Genomic DNA, 16,428 nt, shown 5'->3' with positions numbered 1-16,428 from the left:
ATGTATGGTATATATATGAACACACACAAAGGGGGAAGGGGACTGGACAAGATAGCTTACAGTGGAAGTGTTCCCAGATAGGAAGCAGTTAGCTGCTGCATCAAAGTGGCAGCTATTCTAAGAGGTCCCATGTTTTTGAGCTGGGAACCAAACTACAGTGGTACCTCGGGTTACATACGCTTCAGGTTACATATGCTTCAGGTTACTCCGCTAACCCAGAAATATTATGTTGGGTTAAGAACTTTGCTTCAGGGTGAGAACAGAACTCGCCACCGCGCTCTGGTGGTGCGGCGGCAGCAGGAGGCCCCATTAGCTAAAGTGGTGCTTCAGGTTAAGAACAGTTTCAGGTTAGGAACAGACCTCCAGAACAAATTAAGCTCTTAACCCGAGGTACCACTGCACCTAAAATAAATCACCCCCTACTCCAGTTTTTGTTTTGTCGTTGTGTTCAATAAAACCAGTTTGAGCCCTGAATCAATGGTGTGATGTTCATAAGGGCAGTGTGGCTAAAACTTTCTGAGGCCTGGAAGAACGAACTGTGTCCCTGGCACAGGATATGCATGGCAGAAGTTCTAGGTAACTTCTAGGTTAGATTACTGCAATATGTTATATGTGAGGCTACCTCTGAAGTCGCTTTGGAAACTTCAGCTGGTACAGGTTGCTTGCTGGGGCAAGACGATTTGAGCATATAAGGCCGATTTTGTATGCATGATGCTTTTAGGGGGGGGGCTTTGGCTAAGGGATTGGGCGATGTTTCAAGTCTTTAAAGGTTCCTGCACACTTTGTTCGTGGTCTCTCACCTCCTTGCAAGGAGGTGTGCATGTGTGGCGGGGCAGCGGATCTAGTTGCAACAGAAAAATAAAGATCCGTCTTGCTTTCACTGGATCCTACCTCCATCTATTTTTCTATGGCTGATAATGGGCTTTGAGGACACTAAATCCCTTGGGGATGACGTCTCGTTTACATCAGGGAGGTGGGCAGCAAAAGCCAACCCATAATTTTTCTACGACAGGATGCTTTGGGCAAGATAAAGTGAAGTGACTTAACACATAATAGTAATAATAAGAATAGTAATAATAATAATTTTTATTTATACCCCGCCCTCCCCAGCCAAGGCCGTGCTCAGGGCGGCTAACAAGCAATAATAAAAACAAGTTGAATGAATACAACTTAAAAACAAGATTAAAATACAGCATTAGTATTAAATTACAACATTAGTCTCTAGTAGTCTCTAGAGACAGGCGGACGCCAAGCAAAAAATAAATAAAAATAAACAGTGATCTGTGAACCAGTATGAGGTGATGGCGAGAACGTTTAAAATCTTCCTTCAAAACCATCCCCCTCTCCCAAGTTTCGGACTACAACTCCCATCAGCCCCAGCGCGGCTGCGGGAGCCTCATAATCCGTCGGGAAGGCTGTCGTTAAGGGCCCCTCTATAGGGAGGAATGAACTGGAGGACCGGAGCGACAATAGAGATCAGCTAGAGCGGCACCCTCCGTAAGGACCGCTTCCTGTTTCCGGCTTCTGCTCCCGGGCTGCTGAAGCTGTTGGGGCGGGCGGAGCGGGCTGGCGCTTAGAGACGGCGCGAGACTGAAGCAGGAGCAGCAGCAGCAGCATGGCAACCGCCGCGGTGAGCGACAAGCCCCTTCCCCTTCCAGGAAAGAGACCCGGATTAATCGGAACTTTTTTGGGTGGGGAGGAAGGGGGGTCCGGGGCGCCCCCCTGCCCTCCGTTTGCCCCCGTGCGTCGCCCTAGGGCTGCCCCCGGAGCCTCACCGGCCCCATCTGAGGGGAGTGGGGGTGGGGAATCTCCTCAGAAGTTTGTGCGACTCCCGATCGCAACCTGGGACAGCTCAGTTTGTCAGAACAGGAGGCTCTGAATTTCAGGGTCGCGAGTTCGAGTCCCACGTGGGGGGCAAAAAATGGTCCTGGCTTTGCAGGGGGTCGGGCCAGATGACCCTCGCGGTCCCTCCCAACCCCTACAATGCTGTGGTGGTTAAGACCAGCAGTCAGGGATGGTTCAAGTTGCAAGAAAGGAGATACCTACTAAACATGAGGAAGAACTTTCCGACAGTGGAATGGAGTCTGCTTTGGGAGGTCATGGGCTCTCCTTCCTTGGAGGTTTTTAAGCAGAGGTTGGATGGCCGCCTGTCATGAATGCTTTAGCTGAGATTCCTGCATTGCGGGGGGGGGGGGGGAGGGGTTGGACTAGATGACCCCTGGGGTGCCTTCTAAATCTACAATTCTATGATGGGCATAGTCCAGCGAGAACCGGAGGGCCACAGGTTTCACCCCCACCCCTTACTGAAGACAGATACATCCATCTCATGCGTTTTCAAATCCGGATTTTTCTCCAAGGAGCTCCAGCTGGGATAAAATTCTAGAGTTGAAAGCCACCCCAAATGGTCACCTAGACCAACCCCCGGCAACACAGGAATCTCAACTAAAGCGTCCATGTCATTCGGCAGAGGGAGCCTGTTCCACTGTGGGACAGTCCTTGCTGTCAGTAAAGCTCCCTGTGTAGTGCATCGATAAAAGTGCAAAGCTAAGCAGGATCTAGTATGGCTTCGAATTGGATTGGGGCCTGCCTGTTGGGATTCCTGCCTTGCAAGTGGCTGGGGATCCCGTCCAACTCTACAGTTCAGTGATTCTCAGAAAATTCTTCCTGGTGTATAGTCAGAATCTCCTTTCTTGTGACTTGAAGCCATTGATTTGGGTCCTTCCCTCAAGAGCGGGAGGAAGCAAGCTTGCTCCATCTTCTATGTGACAGCCCTTTAGATACTGGAAGATGGTTATAATATTCAGTCTCTCCTTATCCATGGTTAACTTTCATCTCCCTGCATAAGTTAATTTGAGACTGGTTGTTGTTAGTGAATTTCAAGGCTGAGCTGGATGGTGATGGTCATTGAATGGCTGAGTAAGGGGTTTTCTGTCACGCCTACCACTGTACCCCTCTTAAGGACACCACACGGGCTCTCATATAAGCTTTGCAGTTATAGCCTGCAAAAGTTTACGTTTTGTGGTTTTACCTTGTAAACCTTGAGGCCCAGTCAAGGAAAAAGCCAAGGTTTTCTCTCCTCCATCTTCGTCATCCTGCTTTTTTGCCCTTTCTCTATTCAAATCCCTGCAACGGGGTGAGCTCCCGTTGCTCAGTCCCTGCTCCTGCCAACCTAGCAGTTCAAAAGCACCTCAAAATGCAAGTAGATAAATAGGTACCACTCCAGTGGGAAGGTTAACGGCATTTCCATGCGCTGCTTTGGTTCGCCACATGACCCAGTTCGCCACATGACCCGGAAGCTGTACGCCGGCTCCCTTGGCCAATAAAGCGAGATGAGCGCCACAGCCCCAGAGTCAGTCACGACTGGACCTAATGGTCAGGGTCCCTTTATCTTTACCTTTTTATATCCATCACTTGATTGTTTCAGAAACCAGGTATTCAGTAGTTGTGGAAAGTCACATCCAAATACGTGAAAGGATTTAGAATGCTTGTGTTTAGAATGCTTTGTGGTGATGAGGTATGAAACGTAGTGTAACTCTTCCTCCGAAACGTGTCCACTGATACCTGGATTTTGGCAGGCCTCATTAAGTCATTTTCTCTTTCAGGCTACCAAGGTCCCTGAAGTTCGGGATGTCACCCGGATTGAACGGATTGGTGAGTTTCCATTGCTCCTTGACCTGGGATTGTCTCCCATTTTTGCCTGGCGTTCCAATTTATTATAACACTTGTCAGGTATTTGTCTAAACACATGGGGATTAAAAGTGTATAAAGAACTGGGGGCATGCACATGAAAGGGACTTTGCATGCTGAGGAGCCTTTGTGCAATTGGGAACTCTGCATTATTTGGATTCTAAATTGCACAAGAATCTTCTATGCATGTTCAGTTGAATGTGCATGGGTGCTCCTGGGCTCAGAGGGCAGGCACTGTCATACCAATGGACATTGGGGCAGGTCTTCCATCACTGTACACTTTTAACCTTTGGATGGCATCTTGTACACCTCCTTTCGGCAGCCAACTGGCAGCCAAGCTGGTGTGAAATGTATTGCTCTGCTTGCTTTTGGACCACATCAGTGAGGCTGAGAAAGGGGTCGTGTCATCTGGGCAGCCCAGGACCTCCATGCGCACTGTTTGCGCCCTGGAGAGGTTACTTTGGTGCTGTTAACGCAGCAAAAACAATGCGGGAGGCACAATACGAGTTACCAGTCTCTGCAGCCACAGCAGGCACTGTGATTCTCCAGTGGTTTGACTTCACCCCTGGGGGCACACTCCATTGTCTCTTGAGACAGACAGATGACAAAAGAAAGAGTTGAAGCAAATGCCTGAATAGGACTTGTCAAGTTCCTCAGTGAAGATTATGCTGCTTTCTCCATGGAAGTAAATGCTTTAAAAAAGCATATTTGATCAAGGGGCAGGACAAGGACAGATGGGTTTGTGGGTCACTGACCATCTAATAATAGTCTGCATGTCTCTCACACAGGTGCCCACTCCCACATTAGAGGACTTGGCTTAGATGATACGTTGGAACCTAGACAGGTACCTGGGAAAAGAGCTTTCAGAGAGTTGCTAGATTGTGTGTGTGTGTGTGTGTGTGTGTGTGTGTGTGTGTGTGTGATTGGTAAAATCTAATCAAATAGAAAGTGGAATACTAGGAGCTTTCAAAATATGTAATAACAGATGAGTGGTACAGAGGTTGTTGCTATGCATTGTGGATATAGAGACACTTGTTTCTGGGGCCACGTATGTAGTATGATCATGTTTTGTCTATGCACATAACTTTGAAAGTGTCAAAGCTTCCTGGGTTTTAACGCTGACACTCTCACCCTGCTCTGCCTCTGGTTATCTTTGTCCAGCCAACTGCAGTGGAAAGTAAGGGATTTGCCAACATCATATAAACCATAGATTAGCCCCTTTCCCAGCATTTTCCACGCAAGAGGGGGATGTGAGTGGGTTGCTGGAGGGTAATGAAATGGGTGAATGCAAGTGGCTCGAATGAAAGCTATACGTGTTGCCATTGGGATCATAAGCCTTTATGTAGCTTTTTGATGTTTGTGGGTGCATTAATGGACTTACAGGGGGCAGGGTGAAATAAAAGGAATAAATAAGGGATAGTGTATGTGTTTGAGAGGAATACAGATATGTGATTGTGGAAATGAAGGAATAAAGTAAGTGTGGGACCTTTTGGTTTTCCTGTTCCTTCACTGTTTTCTCTCCCTCTCCCCACCACCTGGCTAGGTGTCCCAGGGCATGGTAGGCCAACTAGCTGCCCGTCGAGCTGCTGGTGTGATCTTGGAGATGATCAAGGAGGGGAAGATTGCTGGTCGGGCCGTCCTGATCGCTGGCCAACCAGGCACGGGAAAGACCGCCATTGCTATGGGTAAGGTCCAGACACAAAAACTACTTCTGCTGACACTTGAAGTGGGGATAGTGCCAGAGGTAGCAGTATTATCTATTTACAATGGAGTGGAAGGTTCACAGGCTATGAAGGCTTGTTCACAAATTTATTGACAGCTGCACAAATTATTATACAGTAGTACCTCTAGTTACAGACTCGATCTGTTCCGGGGTGCTGTTCGCATCTCAAAAAGTCCGCAAGTAGAGTACTGCTTCTGCGCATGCGCACGGTGCAATAGAGAGCTTTGCGCATGTGCAAGACGCTCAGAGCGCTTCTTCTGCATGTGCGTGTGGTGAAACCCAGAAGTATTGCCACATTCATATCCTGATAAAATGCAACCAGAGACTGACATAACGAGGTACGACTGTAGCCAGGAAGTAGAAGGGGCAAGCAGAATGGTATAAAGAGGTGTGGGATATAGCTATTAATGATAAATTAACATGTGCCATTAAGTTAAGACAGGGAATATGCAGAAATGATTTTGAGGAGCTATGGAAGGTGTTTGTAGAATTTGTACCGTTAAAAATGGGAAAGGGGTCAAACCATCGCAAGAGGTGTTGACATTTAGGGAGGTTGGATAGTTACAATGGAATGGTCTCGGTGGCGGGTTGCACATTTTTATTCTTATTTATTTATGAATCTTACTTGTCAAAATATTTTTAAAATGTATAAAAGAACATATAAAATGTAAATAAATGTATAAAATATAAATAAAAGAATGGGAAAAAAAGAAGTCATGTGTCGTAACCAAGCTGCCATTTCTTCTCTCAGGAATGGCGCAGGCTCTGGGCCTTGACACCCCTTTCACAGCCATTGCTGGCAGCGAGATCTTCTCCTTGGAGATGAGCAAGACCGAGGCACTGACTCAAGCCTTCCGGCGCTCCATTGGCGTCCGCATCAAGTGAGAAGCAGCCGGGAGGTCTTTTGTTCTCTGGGGGTGGCTTGGGAGTTTAAAACAGGACGTTGAGGCTGGGCACTGGAGGATTCAAACAGAAGTGAGGGGAATCAACAAGGAGGATTCTAGGAAACTTTGAAAAAACTTGTTGAGTATGAGAGCTGGGGAGCAAGATGTTTGGTGGTTGATTTTGGCTTTTGTAGCATTTTGCACGGTGCGTTTAATGCCACCTTAGCTGCTAATGGGATAAAATAGGTCTTCAAAAAATAAACTAGGAGCCAGTATCTTAAATTGTCTGGCTGGAGAGTGGCACACACAGCGAAGCAAGTCCTGTTGGATTCCTCAACTGCCTCTGAAATTGTATTTCCAGCTCTTCTTTTTGATGAAAGTGAGGTACTCTGCAGTCTACCCTCTTTGCCTGCTGAGATCAGTTTTATCCCCTTATTCTTGCAGGGAGGAAACAGAAATCATTGAAGGTGAAGTGGTTGAGATCCAAATAGATCGCCCAGCAACTGGCACTGTGAGTTGAGGCCGGAGTATAACGCAGGGGAGATGGCAGGCTAGCTATTACCCAGTAATGGCAGCACTGCACACTGCATCCCATTTATCAAGGTAATAAGCGCTGGAGGGATGTTGACTGTGTCCTCCTCATTGCAGGGTGCTAAGGTGGGGAAGCTGACACTGAAGACAACTGAGATGGAGACCATCTATGACTTGGGCACCAAGATGATTGAGTCCCTGACCAAGGAGAAAGTGCAGGCTGGGTGAGCCAGGGTCGGGCGTGGAGGTGGGGCACAGGTGGGCACAGGTGCGAAGGGAGAGCCAGTGGGGAAGGGCACAGAGAGTTAGGGTTCCTGAGCTGTCTGGTATCTGTGAAGGAAGCCAGGATTGCTGGTTTCTGTGGACAACAGGGAAGCACACTCGAGTGACAAATCGAAGCAAGAAAGGATGGGGTGGGGAATGTCTAACACTGAAGGAGTGATGAAGGTGAACACAGTTCGTGAATAGCACACAGGAGTATTTAATACATTACCTGGAAATGAGAGGACATTGCTTGGGAAAGCCTGAAGTTCAGCAGTCTTTATACTTTGCCCCCACAGGCCCACATAAATTAATAATAATAGTAAGGTAAAAAGGTAAAGGACCCCTGGACGGTTAAGTCCAGTAAAAGGGGACTATGGGGTTGCGGTGCTCATCTCGCTTTCAGGCCGAGGGAGCCAGCGTTTGTTCACAGACAGCTTTCCAGGTCATGTGGCCAGCATGACTAAACCGCTTCTGTCGCAACAGGACACCATGACGGAAACCAGAGCATACGGAAACGCTGTTTACCTTCCTGCCACAGTGGTATCTATTTATCTGCTTGCACAGGTGTGCTTTTGAACTGCTAGGCTGGCAGGAGCTGGGACAGAGCAACAGGAGCTCAACCCGTCGCAGGGATTTGAACCGCCGACCTTCCGATTGGCAAGCCCAAGTGGCTCAGTGGTTTAGAATACAGTGCCTCCCGCTAATAATAATAATAATGATAATATCAGTATCCTGCCCATCTGACTTGGTTGCCCCAGCCACTCTGGGCGGCTTCCAAGATATAGAAAAACATAATAAAACATTACACATTAAAAGGCTCCCATATACCGGGCTGCCTTTAAATGTCTTTTAAAGCTGCTAATTCTCTTACAGAACCAACACACAGTATGTGTATCCCACTTACATGAGAACATTGACTCAGAATCATTAATGTCAGAGGTCCACAAATTACAGCTAGGCTTGGCAGCCAAGCGTTCATTTCTACTAGCCGGCTGCGATGTCCGATCCCACCCTGATAGTGCAGCAGCGTTATATAGCAAGATCGATATTGTCTGATGAAGTTATGCAGCTCAGGCTTGAACAGATTGACTAGCTCAGCTGCCTGTGGCTCCACCCCTTTCGAATTTCACCTAACCATCATAAAACTGAGGAACCTCCTTAGCGCTGCATTTTCTCCCCAGAGCAGAGAGAGCCTTGGCAGAGCTACCCTTGCTGGTGGAGTTATTGAAGCTTGATTAGTGTAGGTTAGGCTTCTTGTCACCCATAGCCATGAATGGAAAGAAATACAGCCTACCCTACTAAGTGCTCTTTAACCCGTGCATCAGTTTTGAGGAGAGGAGATAGATTAACTTGCCCTCCTGAAGCGATGGCGGCTGGGTACTTTGCCAAAAGGCAGGGCCCAGTCCTCATATTTCCTCCTTCTTTTTGTGTCCGCAGGGATGTCATTACCATTGACAAAGCCACGGGGAAGATCACCAAACTAGGACGCTCCTTTACCCGGGCAAGGGACTACGATGCTATGGGCTCCCAGGTATTTGCAGTGGGGGGTGAGAAGTGCAAATTGATGTGAGGTGATGGGAGATCCCAAGGCTCCATTGATGGTGGCTGCCTGTGAGAGGCAACCTTTGCATGCTGTAATTAGATGCCATAGCTCAGTGGAGCACCTGCTTCGCACACAGAAAGTGCCCAGCTCATTCCCCAACATCTCCAGGTCAGAGGATCTTGTGGAGATGGACCTGAGACCCTAGGGCAGGGATGAAGAACCTGTGGTCCTCCAGATGTTCTTAGACTACAACTCCCATCATCCTTTACCACCTGCCATGCTGGCTAGGGCCAATGCAAGTTGTAGTCCAGCAACATCCCGAGGGCCGCAGGATCCCCATCCCTGCCTTAAGAGAGTTACTGGCTGTTAGAGCAGATAGATGGACCCACAGTTTAATTTCACGTAAGTTAGCTTCATATGTGCCTGTCTTGCAAGAGTTTTCTGCCCTGGGCTCGAGCGCGAATGGGCTTGGGTGCTAGGCACAAGAAGCATTCAGGTCTTCCAACTGCCTATATTATTCCCTGTCCCAGACCAAGTTTGTCCAGTGCCCTGACGGGGAGCTGCAGAAGCGCAAGGAAGTGGTGCACACAGTCTCGCTGCACGAAATTGATGTCATCAACAGCCGCACACAGGGCTTCCTCGCACTCTTCTCTGGTATGACGATATGGATGAACTGGAGGGAGTGGGGTGGAAGTAGTTCATTGGAAACCTGGAGTTGGAGCATGGGTAGGCAAACTAAGGCCCGGGGGCCGGATCCGGTCCAATCGCCTTCTAAATCCGGCCCATGGACGGTCCGGGAATCAGCGTGTTTTTACATGAGTAGAATGTTTCCTTTTATTTAAAATGCATCTCTGGGTTATTTGTGGGACGTAGGAATTCGTTCATCCCCCCCCCCATCAAAATATAGTCCTGCCCCCCCACAAGGTCTGAGGGACAGTGGACCGGCCCCCTGCTGAAAACCTTTGCTGACCCCTTACTTGGAGGGTTTTGCAGAAATTTAGGCTGCTGCATCATTTTATCTGGACTGTGAGTGCTGCCAAGACCACATAACACCGGTCCTGAAAGACCTACATTGGCTCCCAGTACTTTTCTGAGCACAATTCAAAGTGCTGGTTCTGACCTTTAAAGCCCTAAGCAGCCTCGGCTCAGTATTCCTGAAGGAGCATCTCCACCCCCATCGTTCAACCTGGACACTGAGGTCCAGCTTCTTGGTAGTGGCTCCTGCCCTGTGGAACGCCCCCCCCCATCAGATGTCAAGGAAATAAGCAACTCTCTGACTTTTAGAAGACATCTGAAGGCAGCCCTGTTTTTGAAGAAACAGCTCTTCATGCCTCTTCCTTCCCGTCTCTCCCTCATCTTGTGTATGCTCCCAGGTGACACAGGGGAGATAAAATCCGAGGTACGAGAGCAGATCAACGCCAAGGTCGCCGAGTGGCGAGAGGAGGGCAAGGCCGAGGTGATCCCAGGGGTGAGTCCTGTTTTAGAGCGCGTGTTGCACCCTCCGCTGCTCTCTTCCATGCTTTCCTCTGGTTTGAGTGTTTTGCTGGTGGGCAATGCCATTCTCCTCCTTTTTTCCCCATTTCCCTTCCAGGTATTGTTCATTGACGAGGTCCACATGCTGGACATTGAGTGCTTCTCCTTCCTGAACCGGGCCCTGGAGAGTGACATGGCACCTGTCCTCATCATGGCTACCAATCGAGGCATCACCAGGTTGGCAGAGTTCACCGTGGGCTGGGGCATGGCACCGTATCACCGGGCACCGGGCGTGGTGGTGTTTTGGCGTTTGACTAGTTGCTGATCAGAATCCCATTTCTCAGTGACCCAGGCAATGACGTAATTCTCCCATGCCTCCTGTAACTAACTGCCGCTGCCATGAGGCAGAGCACACAAATTGGGCAGAACACCGAAACCTCTTTTTTGCTTCTGAAAAGCCTAGCCAGGTCCTTATTCACTGGCAGAGGCTCCTAAGCCTGGCTAGAGATGGGCTTTTTCTCTGCAGTCAAGAATGCAGGCAGGGTGGTGGTAGACAAGGGCACCGTGGGAAGATGCCTTGTGGTTGGGATGGGGAGACTGTGAGCGACATCTGCAGAGGCACCGGCACCCCACTTCTAGAGGGGAGGTGATGGAGACGCCAGCCATCGCTGATGAAGTCACAACTAGATTGATGGAAAGCTGTTGGTATTTAAGTAAGTGGCTTTTGAAGGCATGGCTCTACGTCACTGGACTGAATGCAGCAGCAATATGGAGGACATGTCCCTGCATACAGGGAGAGGCTGAGAGGAATATGCCTGCTGCCTAGAGGAGATTCCTTGCCCTCAGGTGTCAGGGAATGGTCTGAATCAGAGGATTGGGGAACGCATTCTCAGGCGGATAAACTCCTCTTTGAAGAGGAGGAGGGGGAAGGGGAAGATTTGCTTCCCCCCTGTTTCCAGCGGTTTCAGGAGCAGAGAGAGACACGGACACTGAGCAGCTTCAACAGGAGTTGCCTAGTTATGAGATAACGGAGAGAGAAACAGGAGGGAGGGAACAGCCAGCAGAGACGTCATTAGAGGGTGTGGGGGACATAGTTGTCAACTTTTCCCTTTTCTTCGAGGAATCCTATTCGGAATAAGGAAATTTCCCTTTAAAAAAGGGAAACTTTGACAGCTATGGTGGGGGACCCACCCTCCCTAAGAACTAGGAAGTCCGTCCATATTAGAGAACAAAGAATGCAGAGGAGGAGGAAGTTCCTGTTGGCACCAGGACGTTGCGGGAGATGGAAGCAGGAGGATTTAGAGTAGCCAACTGCTCTCCTTGTGGAGAGATGTGGATTTTTGCTCGCAACCAGGTAACTGAATGAAAAGGACTATAAAATATAAACTGCTCATTAATTCTTGTCTGCGAAGTTACCAAAGGGAGGGGCGGACTCTCCACACCTGACACCAGGCTGGCAGCCTCTCATTCTGGGTCTTTCCTCTCCGATGCAGGATTCGTGGCACCAACTACCAGAGCCCCCACGGCATCCCCATTGACCTCCTGGACCGCATGCTCATCATCTCGACCTCCCCTTACAGTGACAAAGAGACCAAGCAGATCCTTAAAATCCGGTGAGCAAGAGGGAGCTTGAGGGCGCAGCAGTTCCTGCCTCGGAGGGATGCTTCCGCCCTGCCCGTCTTACCGCATCACAGTTTTGCTGTTCCGGCGTCTCGCCCTGTGCTGTGGAAGCTTTCCTTATTCTGAGCTGGAATATCTCTTGCAGGTGTGAGGAGGAGGATGTCGAGATGAACGAAGACGCCTACACCGTGCTGACGCGCATCGGCTTGGAGACCTCCCTGCGCTATGCCATCCAGCTCATCACAGCCGCCAGCTTGGTGTGTCGCAAGAGGAAGGTGAGCTCTGGCACTCTGTAGAGTCCGGGGACTTCCACGCGGCAGCACAATTCCTTCAAAAGGCCAATAAATCCTTACTTTTTCTCCCTCTTTTCTCAGCCTGACTAGCAGCTTGCAAGAACACCCTACTTGTGCCCTAGTGTGTGTGTGTGCATATCAGGAGCTTCATTTTCCATAATAATCATAATTTATTACCTATACTCCACCCATCTGGCCGGGCCTCCCCAGCCACTCTGGGCGGCTCCCAACAGAATATTAAAAACACGTTACAACATCAAACATTAAAAACTTCCCTAAGCAGGGCAGCCTCCAGATGTCTTCTAAAAGACAGAGAGTTGTTTATCTCTTTGACATCTGATGGGAAGGCGTTCCACAGGGCGGGTGCCACTACCGAGAAGGCCCTCTGCCTGGTTCCCTGTAACTTCACTTCTGGCAGTGAGGGAACCGCCAGAAGGCCCTCGGAGCTGGACCTCGGTGTCCGGGCTGAACAATGGGGGTGGAGACGCTCCTTCAGGCGTCTATCCCATTGTTCTAAAAAGGTCTATCCCATCCTTCTAGCGCCTGTGTGCTATGCTCACAACCGTTTCAAATCCCCACTGTCTTAAAAAGCGATCAGAAGCAGAGGGGCACAGATTACCAACTGCATTTGCTCCTGGATTGGAGATGGGAGCAAGAAAGTTTCAGTGCCATTAGGGCAGCATTTGCCAATGTGGCTCCCTCCTGATGTCTTGGACTGCCAACTCCCATGATGGGAGGTGTGTTGGGAGCTTAGAGCAGGCATAGGCAAACTTCGGCCCTCCAGATTTTTGAGACTACAATTCCCATAATCCCTGTCCACTGGTCCTGTTAGCTAGGGATGATGGGAATTATAGTCCCAAACATCTGGAGGGCCGGAGTTTGCCTATGCCTGGCTTAGAGAGTCAGTGGCATCTCTTTATCCAGATCCCTAAGCTCTTGGAGAAGAGTTGAGGGGGGGAGGCATAAAACTAGAAGCGTTTGGAAGCCCAGAGTAGTCCTCAGTTTTCATTCCCAGGACTAGTTGGAGGGAGTTGTCTGGAGTGGTGAAACTTTGCTGGAGTTTGTGCTGTGCTCTTCTCCTGCTGGGAGCCCTGACCTCTCTCCCTCCCCATTCACAGGGCACAGAGGTTCAGGTGGACGACATCAAGCGCGTGTACTCGCTGTTCCTGGACGAGTCACGCTCCACTCAGTACATGAAAGAGTACCAGGATGCCTTCATGTTCAATGAACTCAGTGAGTAACAATTTGAGGCGACGGGATGTGTGGGTTGAAAACCTCCTCCAGCCGGGGGCTAGGCCTAGCCATCCTCGCTAGAGCTTTTGAAGTGTATGTAGGACTTTTGCAGTAGAAAAACGCAGGAGGCACTTGGAAAAAATGGAGAGCTTTGCTTTCGTCAAGGCCAGTAAAGGACAAGCACAGAGCAGTTGAATTCCTTTAGATCAGTTTGGGGAACTTCAAGCCCAGGGCCAAATAAAGAAGCCCTCTCTATCTGACGGGAGTCGGGAGCAGGTCAGCAAGAACTCACAAGGTGTCAGTGAAGTTAACAGCAACACTTCCCAGTATGCCTTTCCCCAACGAGGCAGCTGTAGAGACTCAAAGGTCCCTGCCTTCCCACAGCTCCCTAAGTCTCTTCCTCCTCCTGGTCCTTCCCAGGCAACCTGAGACTTCTCCGCTCTCTCTGTCTCTGCTCCATCCTCTTCATCCCTCTTCGGGTTCTAGGAGACCAGGTGGAGGGGAGCTTGTCACAGCAGGAGGGGGAGACACCTTGGCTTCTTCACCAGCCTGCCATATACCTGCTTCTTGGCTCCCCATCCTCTCCTGCCTCCACTTGCTGCCTCTGGACTGCTCTCTGCCACAGACTCTCCCTACTCACTAAGCCGTGTTACCTCTTCAGCTTCCAATGCCTCCACTTCCCAGTCTTCTCCAACCACTCATCGTTGTCTCACCACCAGTCCCTGGGCTCTGAGCCTTCTTCCCTTAGGGGTTCCCCAGCTGGTGCCTTCCACCACTCCTCTGCACCCAGCCAGTCTATGACACTGACCCTCAGGAGTCTCCCAGCGCCAGGCCCTTCACAAGCCCTGCTTGTGATCACCTTCATCCAGTAATAATAATAATAATAATAATAATAAATATAATAATATAATTTGCTATTTATGCCCTGCCCATCTGGCTGAGTTTCCCCAGCCACTCTGGGCGGCTCCCAATCGAGTGTTAAAAACAATACAGCATCAGACATTAAAAACTTCCCTAAACAGGGATGCCTTCAGATTTCTTTTAAAAATAAGACAGCTGCTTATTTCCTTGACATCTGATGGGAGGGCGTTTTACAGGGTGGGCGCCACTACCAAGAAGGCCCTCTGCCTGGTTCCCTGTAACCTCACTTCTCACAGCGAGGGAACTGCCAGAAGGCCCTCGGCGCTGGATCTCAGTATCCGGGCTGAATGATGGGGGTGGAGACACTCCTTCAGGTATACAGGACCGAGGCCGTTTAGGGCTTTAAAGGTCAGCACCAACACTTTGAACTGTGCTTTTTTTTGCTTCCCTTGAATACATTCTGCAACTGTGATATTGCCTCTTGCCTGACCAATTTCCCCTCTGGCTTTGACCACCATGTGGTATGTGGCCCCCATAAGGTTGTGCTTCTCAGGCAGAAAAGCACTGCCGCCCCCTGCTTTAGATCCTTGTTTTGAGGCGATCCTCAAATGCGCATTCCGGTTTGTTAAGACGTAACTTCAAAATGCCTAGTGCAGCGCTTCTGTCAAAAATGACAGGCATGGGTTGAGTTCTCTTCTTCCTCCGCCCCCTTCCCAAAATGTTTGGGCAGACTTCTTAGCGTTGCTGCCTCTTGGTCAGCCAATAACGCAGTGCAGAGTGGAGAAAACTTCCCAGGCAAGTCTGACATGAAAAAGCAGGCAAGGAAGGATACTTGATGTGGGAATGCTGTTCTTGGCAATGGGTAGCACTGAGCATGTGATTCTGCCTTCAATCCATGCTGAGAAATCTTCAAAGGATGTGTAGCCCCAGTTGCAGCGTACGATGTCAATTCACAGGACGGGTTCAGTACAGTACTGTATCTGCAAATCCACTGAAAAGTCAAGTTGCACAACAGTAATGATCATGACGCTTCTCATAATTGAAGGGGGGCAAGAATAAGCCTGGTTTTTGCTTTTCGTTCCGCGGTTATGGGTGCAGTGTTCATTGACCAACGTATGCTAATGGCTTGGGACCCAGAAAGTTAGTTCTTCTGGGGATGAGCGGTGATGACACTGGGCGACTTTCATAGGATCAGAATTACGAAGTATCTGTGGGGCGGGTAGAGGATAATCCTCGACTGTTCAATTGTTGTGCACTACATAGGGTAGGCCTTCCTGCTCTTAATCCCCTCCTATTCCTCCCAATCCTCTGTCCTCAGTACCTGCAAGAGACGCATGCAAGTAGGAAAATAATGAAAGTGTGAGTAAAGCAACGTTTGCTTTTAGTTTGAAAGCACGGAGGTCGCAGTGCAGCAGTTGCTCCCCCAGTAGCCTAGCGAGTAACCCAATTTGGGCTGGGGGTGGCAGAGAGGTAGCAGGAACTTCCAAAAATTGTGGTGGTACATCCCCCCCCCCCCCGCATTTCAGTAGACTTCCTGCCTGCTCTGGCAGCTTTGCAGTTGTACTTGCCCTTGAGGGCTCACTGCTCCCTTTCCTCGCCCAGAGGTCCCCCATTTGTGCCCTACAGCTTTCTAGGCCAGAGTGGAGTGCCAAGCTAGCAGCATTCAGTCTGGGGAGGAGTTAACAATCCCACTCACGTATTGACCATCTTGTGATCAATGCTATTAGCCGCCTTTGCCAGGAAGGCAGTTCAGCCTACAGCACGGGCTTGCAGAGAGATTGTTTCAGGTCCTCTGTGTGGGGTTTCTGACAGCTTGAAAGGTTACAACCGGGGACTCTTAAAATTCACAAGTGGCAGGGATGATGTTCTTTGTTTTACTGAGGAAGACCTCTTTGAGATCCTCTTTTTTGGGGAGGCGGGGAGTGTGTTCTTCCATCTTGAACTCTTGCACCTGCTTTTTGTTTTCCAGAGGGAGAGACCATGGACACGTCTTGATGGGCGTCCTCGTAATACTTGCCTCAGGTTGTGTGTGTGAATGGATGTTCTTGTATTATTATTTTGTAAAATAAACCTTTTGGAGAATTCCTGCTGTGATTACAGTGGTAGGGCAAGCAGCAGCAGAATGAGGGGCGGTCTGGTGTTTCAGCAAACTTTTTTGCCTTGTACAGTAAATGGAAAGGGCCTCTTTGGAGCTGCGGCTCATACAAAAAAAAGTGATGCTTTCAAGTACATTTCAGTTCTCAACTTCACATTTAATTTTGTCACCCTTCCTTATCTGGTGTGCAACATTGGCTCTGCTGAGGGGCAGGGAATAAG

At 49.4% G+C, this 16,428-nt stretch overlaps 1 protein-coding gene across 2 annotated transcripts; it reads left to right on the top strand.

The window, feature by feature from the left end:
- Window positions 1-1,476: 1,476 nt before the first annotated feature.
- On the top strand, window positions 1,477-16,196 carry RUVBL2 (RuvB like AAA ATPase 2). 2 transcript variants are annotated; one of them, XM_081884220.1, is made up of 16 exons: window positions 1,477-1,630; window positions 3,603-3,651; window positions 4,476-4,531; window positions 5,231-5,372; window positions 6,162-6,291; window positions 6,739-6,805; window positions 6,943-7,049; window positions 8,527-8,620; window positions 9,163-9,286; window positions 10,006-10,100; window positions 10,224-10,342; window positions 11,599-11,718; window positions 11,871-12,000; window positions 13,137-13,251; window positions 15,431-15,471; window positions 16,082-16,196. In XM_081884220.1, the coding sequence occupies exons 1-15, from the start codon at window positions 1,616-1,618 to the stop codon at window positions 15,454-15,456; spliced, it is 1,389 nt and encodes a 462-aa protein (XP_081740346.1). In that variant the 5' UTR covers window positions 1,477-1,615; the 3' UTR covers window positions 15,457-15,471; window positions 16,082-16,196. The 2 variants fall into 2 exon arrangements, with proteins under 2 accessions (XP_081740346.1, XP_081740347.1); XM_081884221.1 differs by lacking the exon at window positions 15,431-15,471.
- Window positions 16,197-16,428: the final 232 nt, after the last annotated feature.

The sequence above is a fragment of the Podarcis melisellensis genome, assembly GCF_964234715.1.
Source record: "Podarcis melisellensis genome assembly, chromosome: 13".
NCBI lineage: Eukaryota > Metazoa > Chordata > Lepidosauria > Squamata > Lacertidae > Podarcis > Podarcis melisellensis.
The sequence above is the reverse complement of the archived record's forward strand: the minus strand, read 5'-3'. Positions and strand labels throughout refer to the sequence as shown.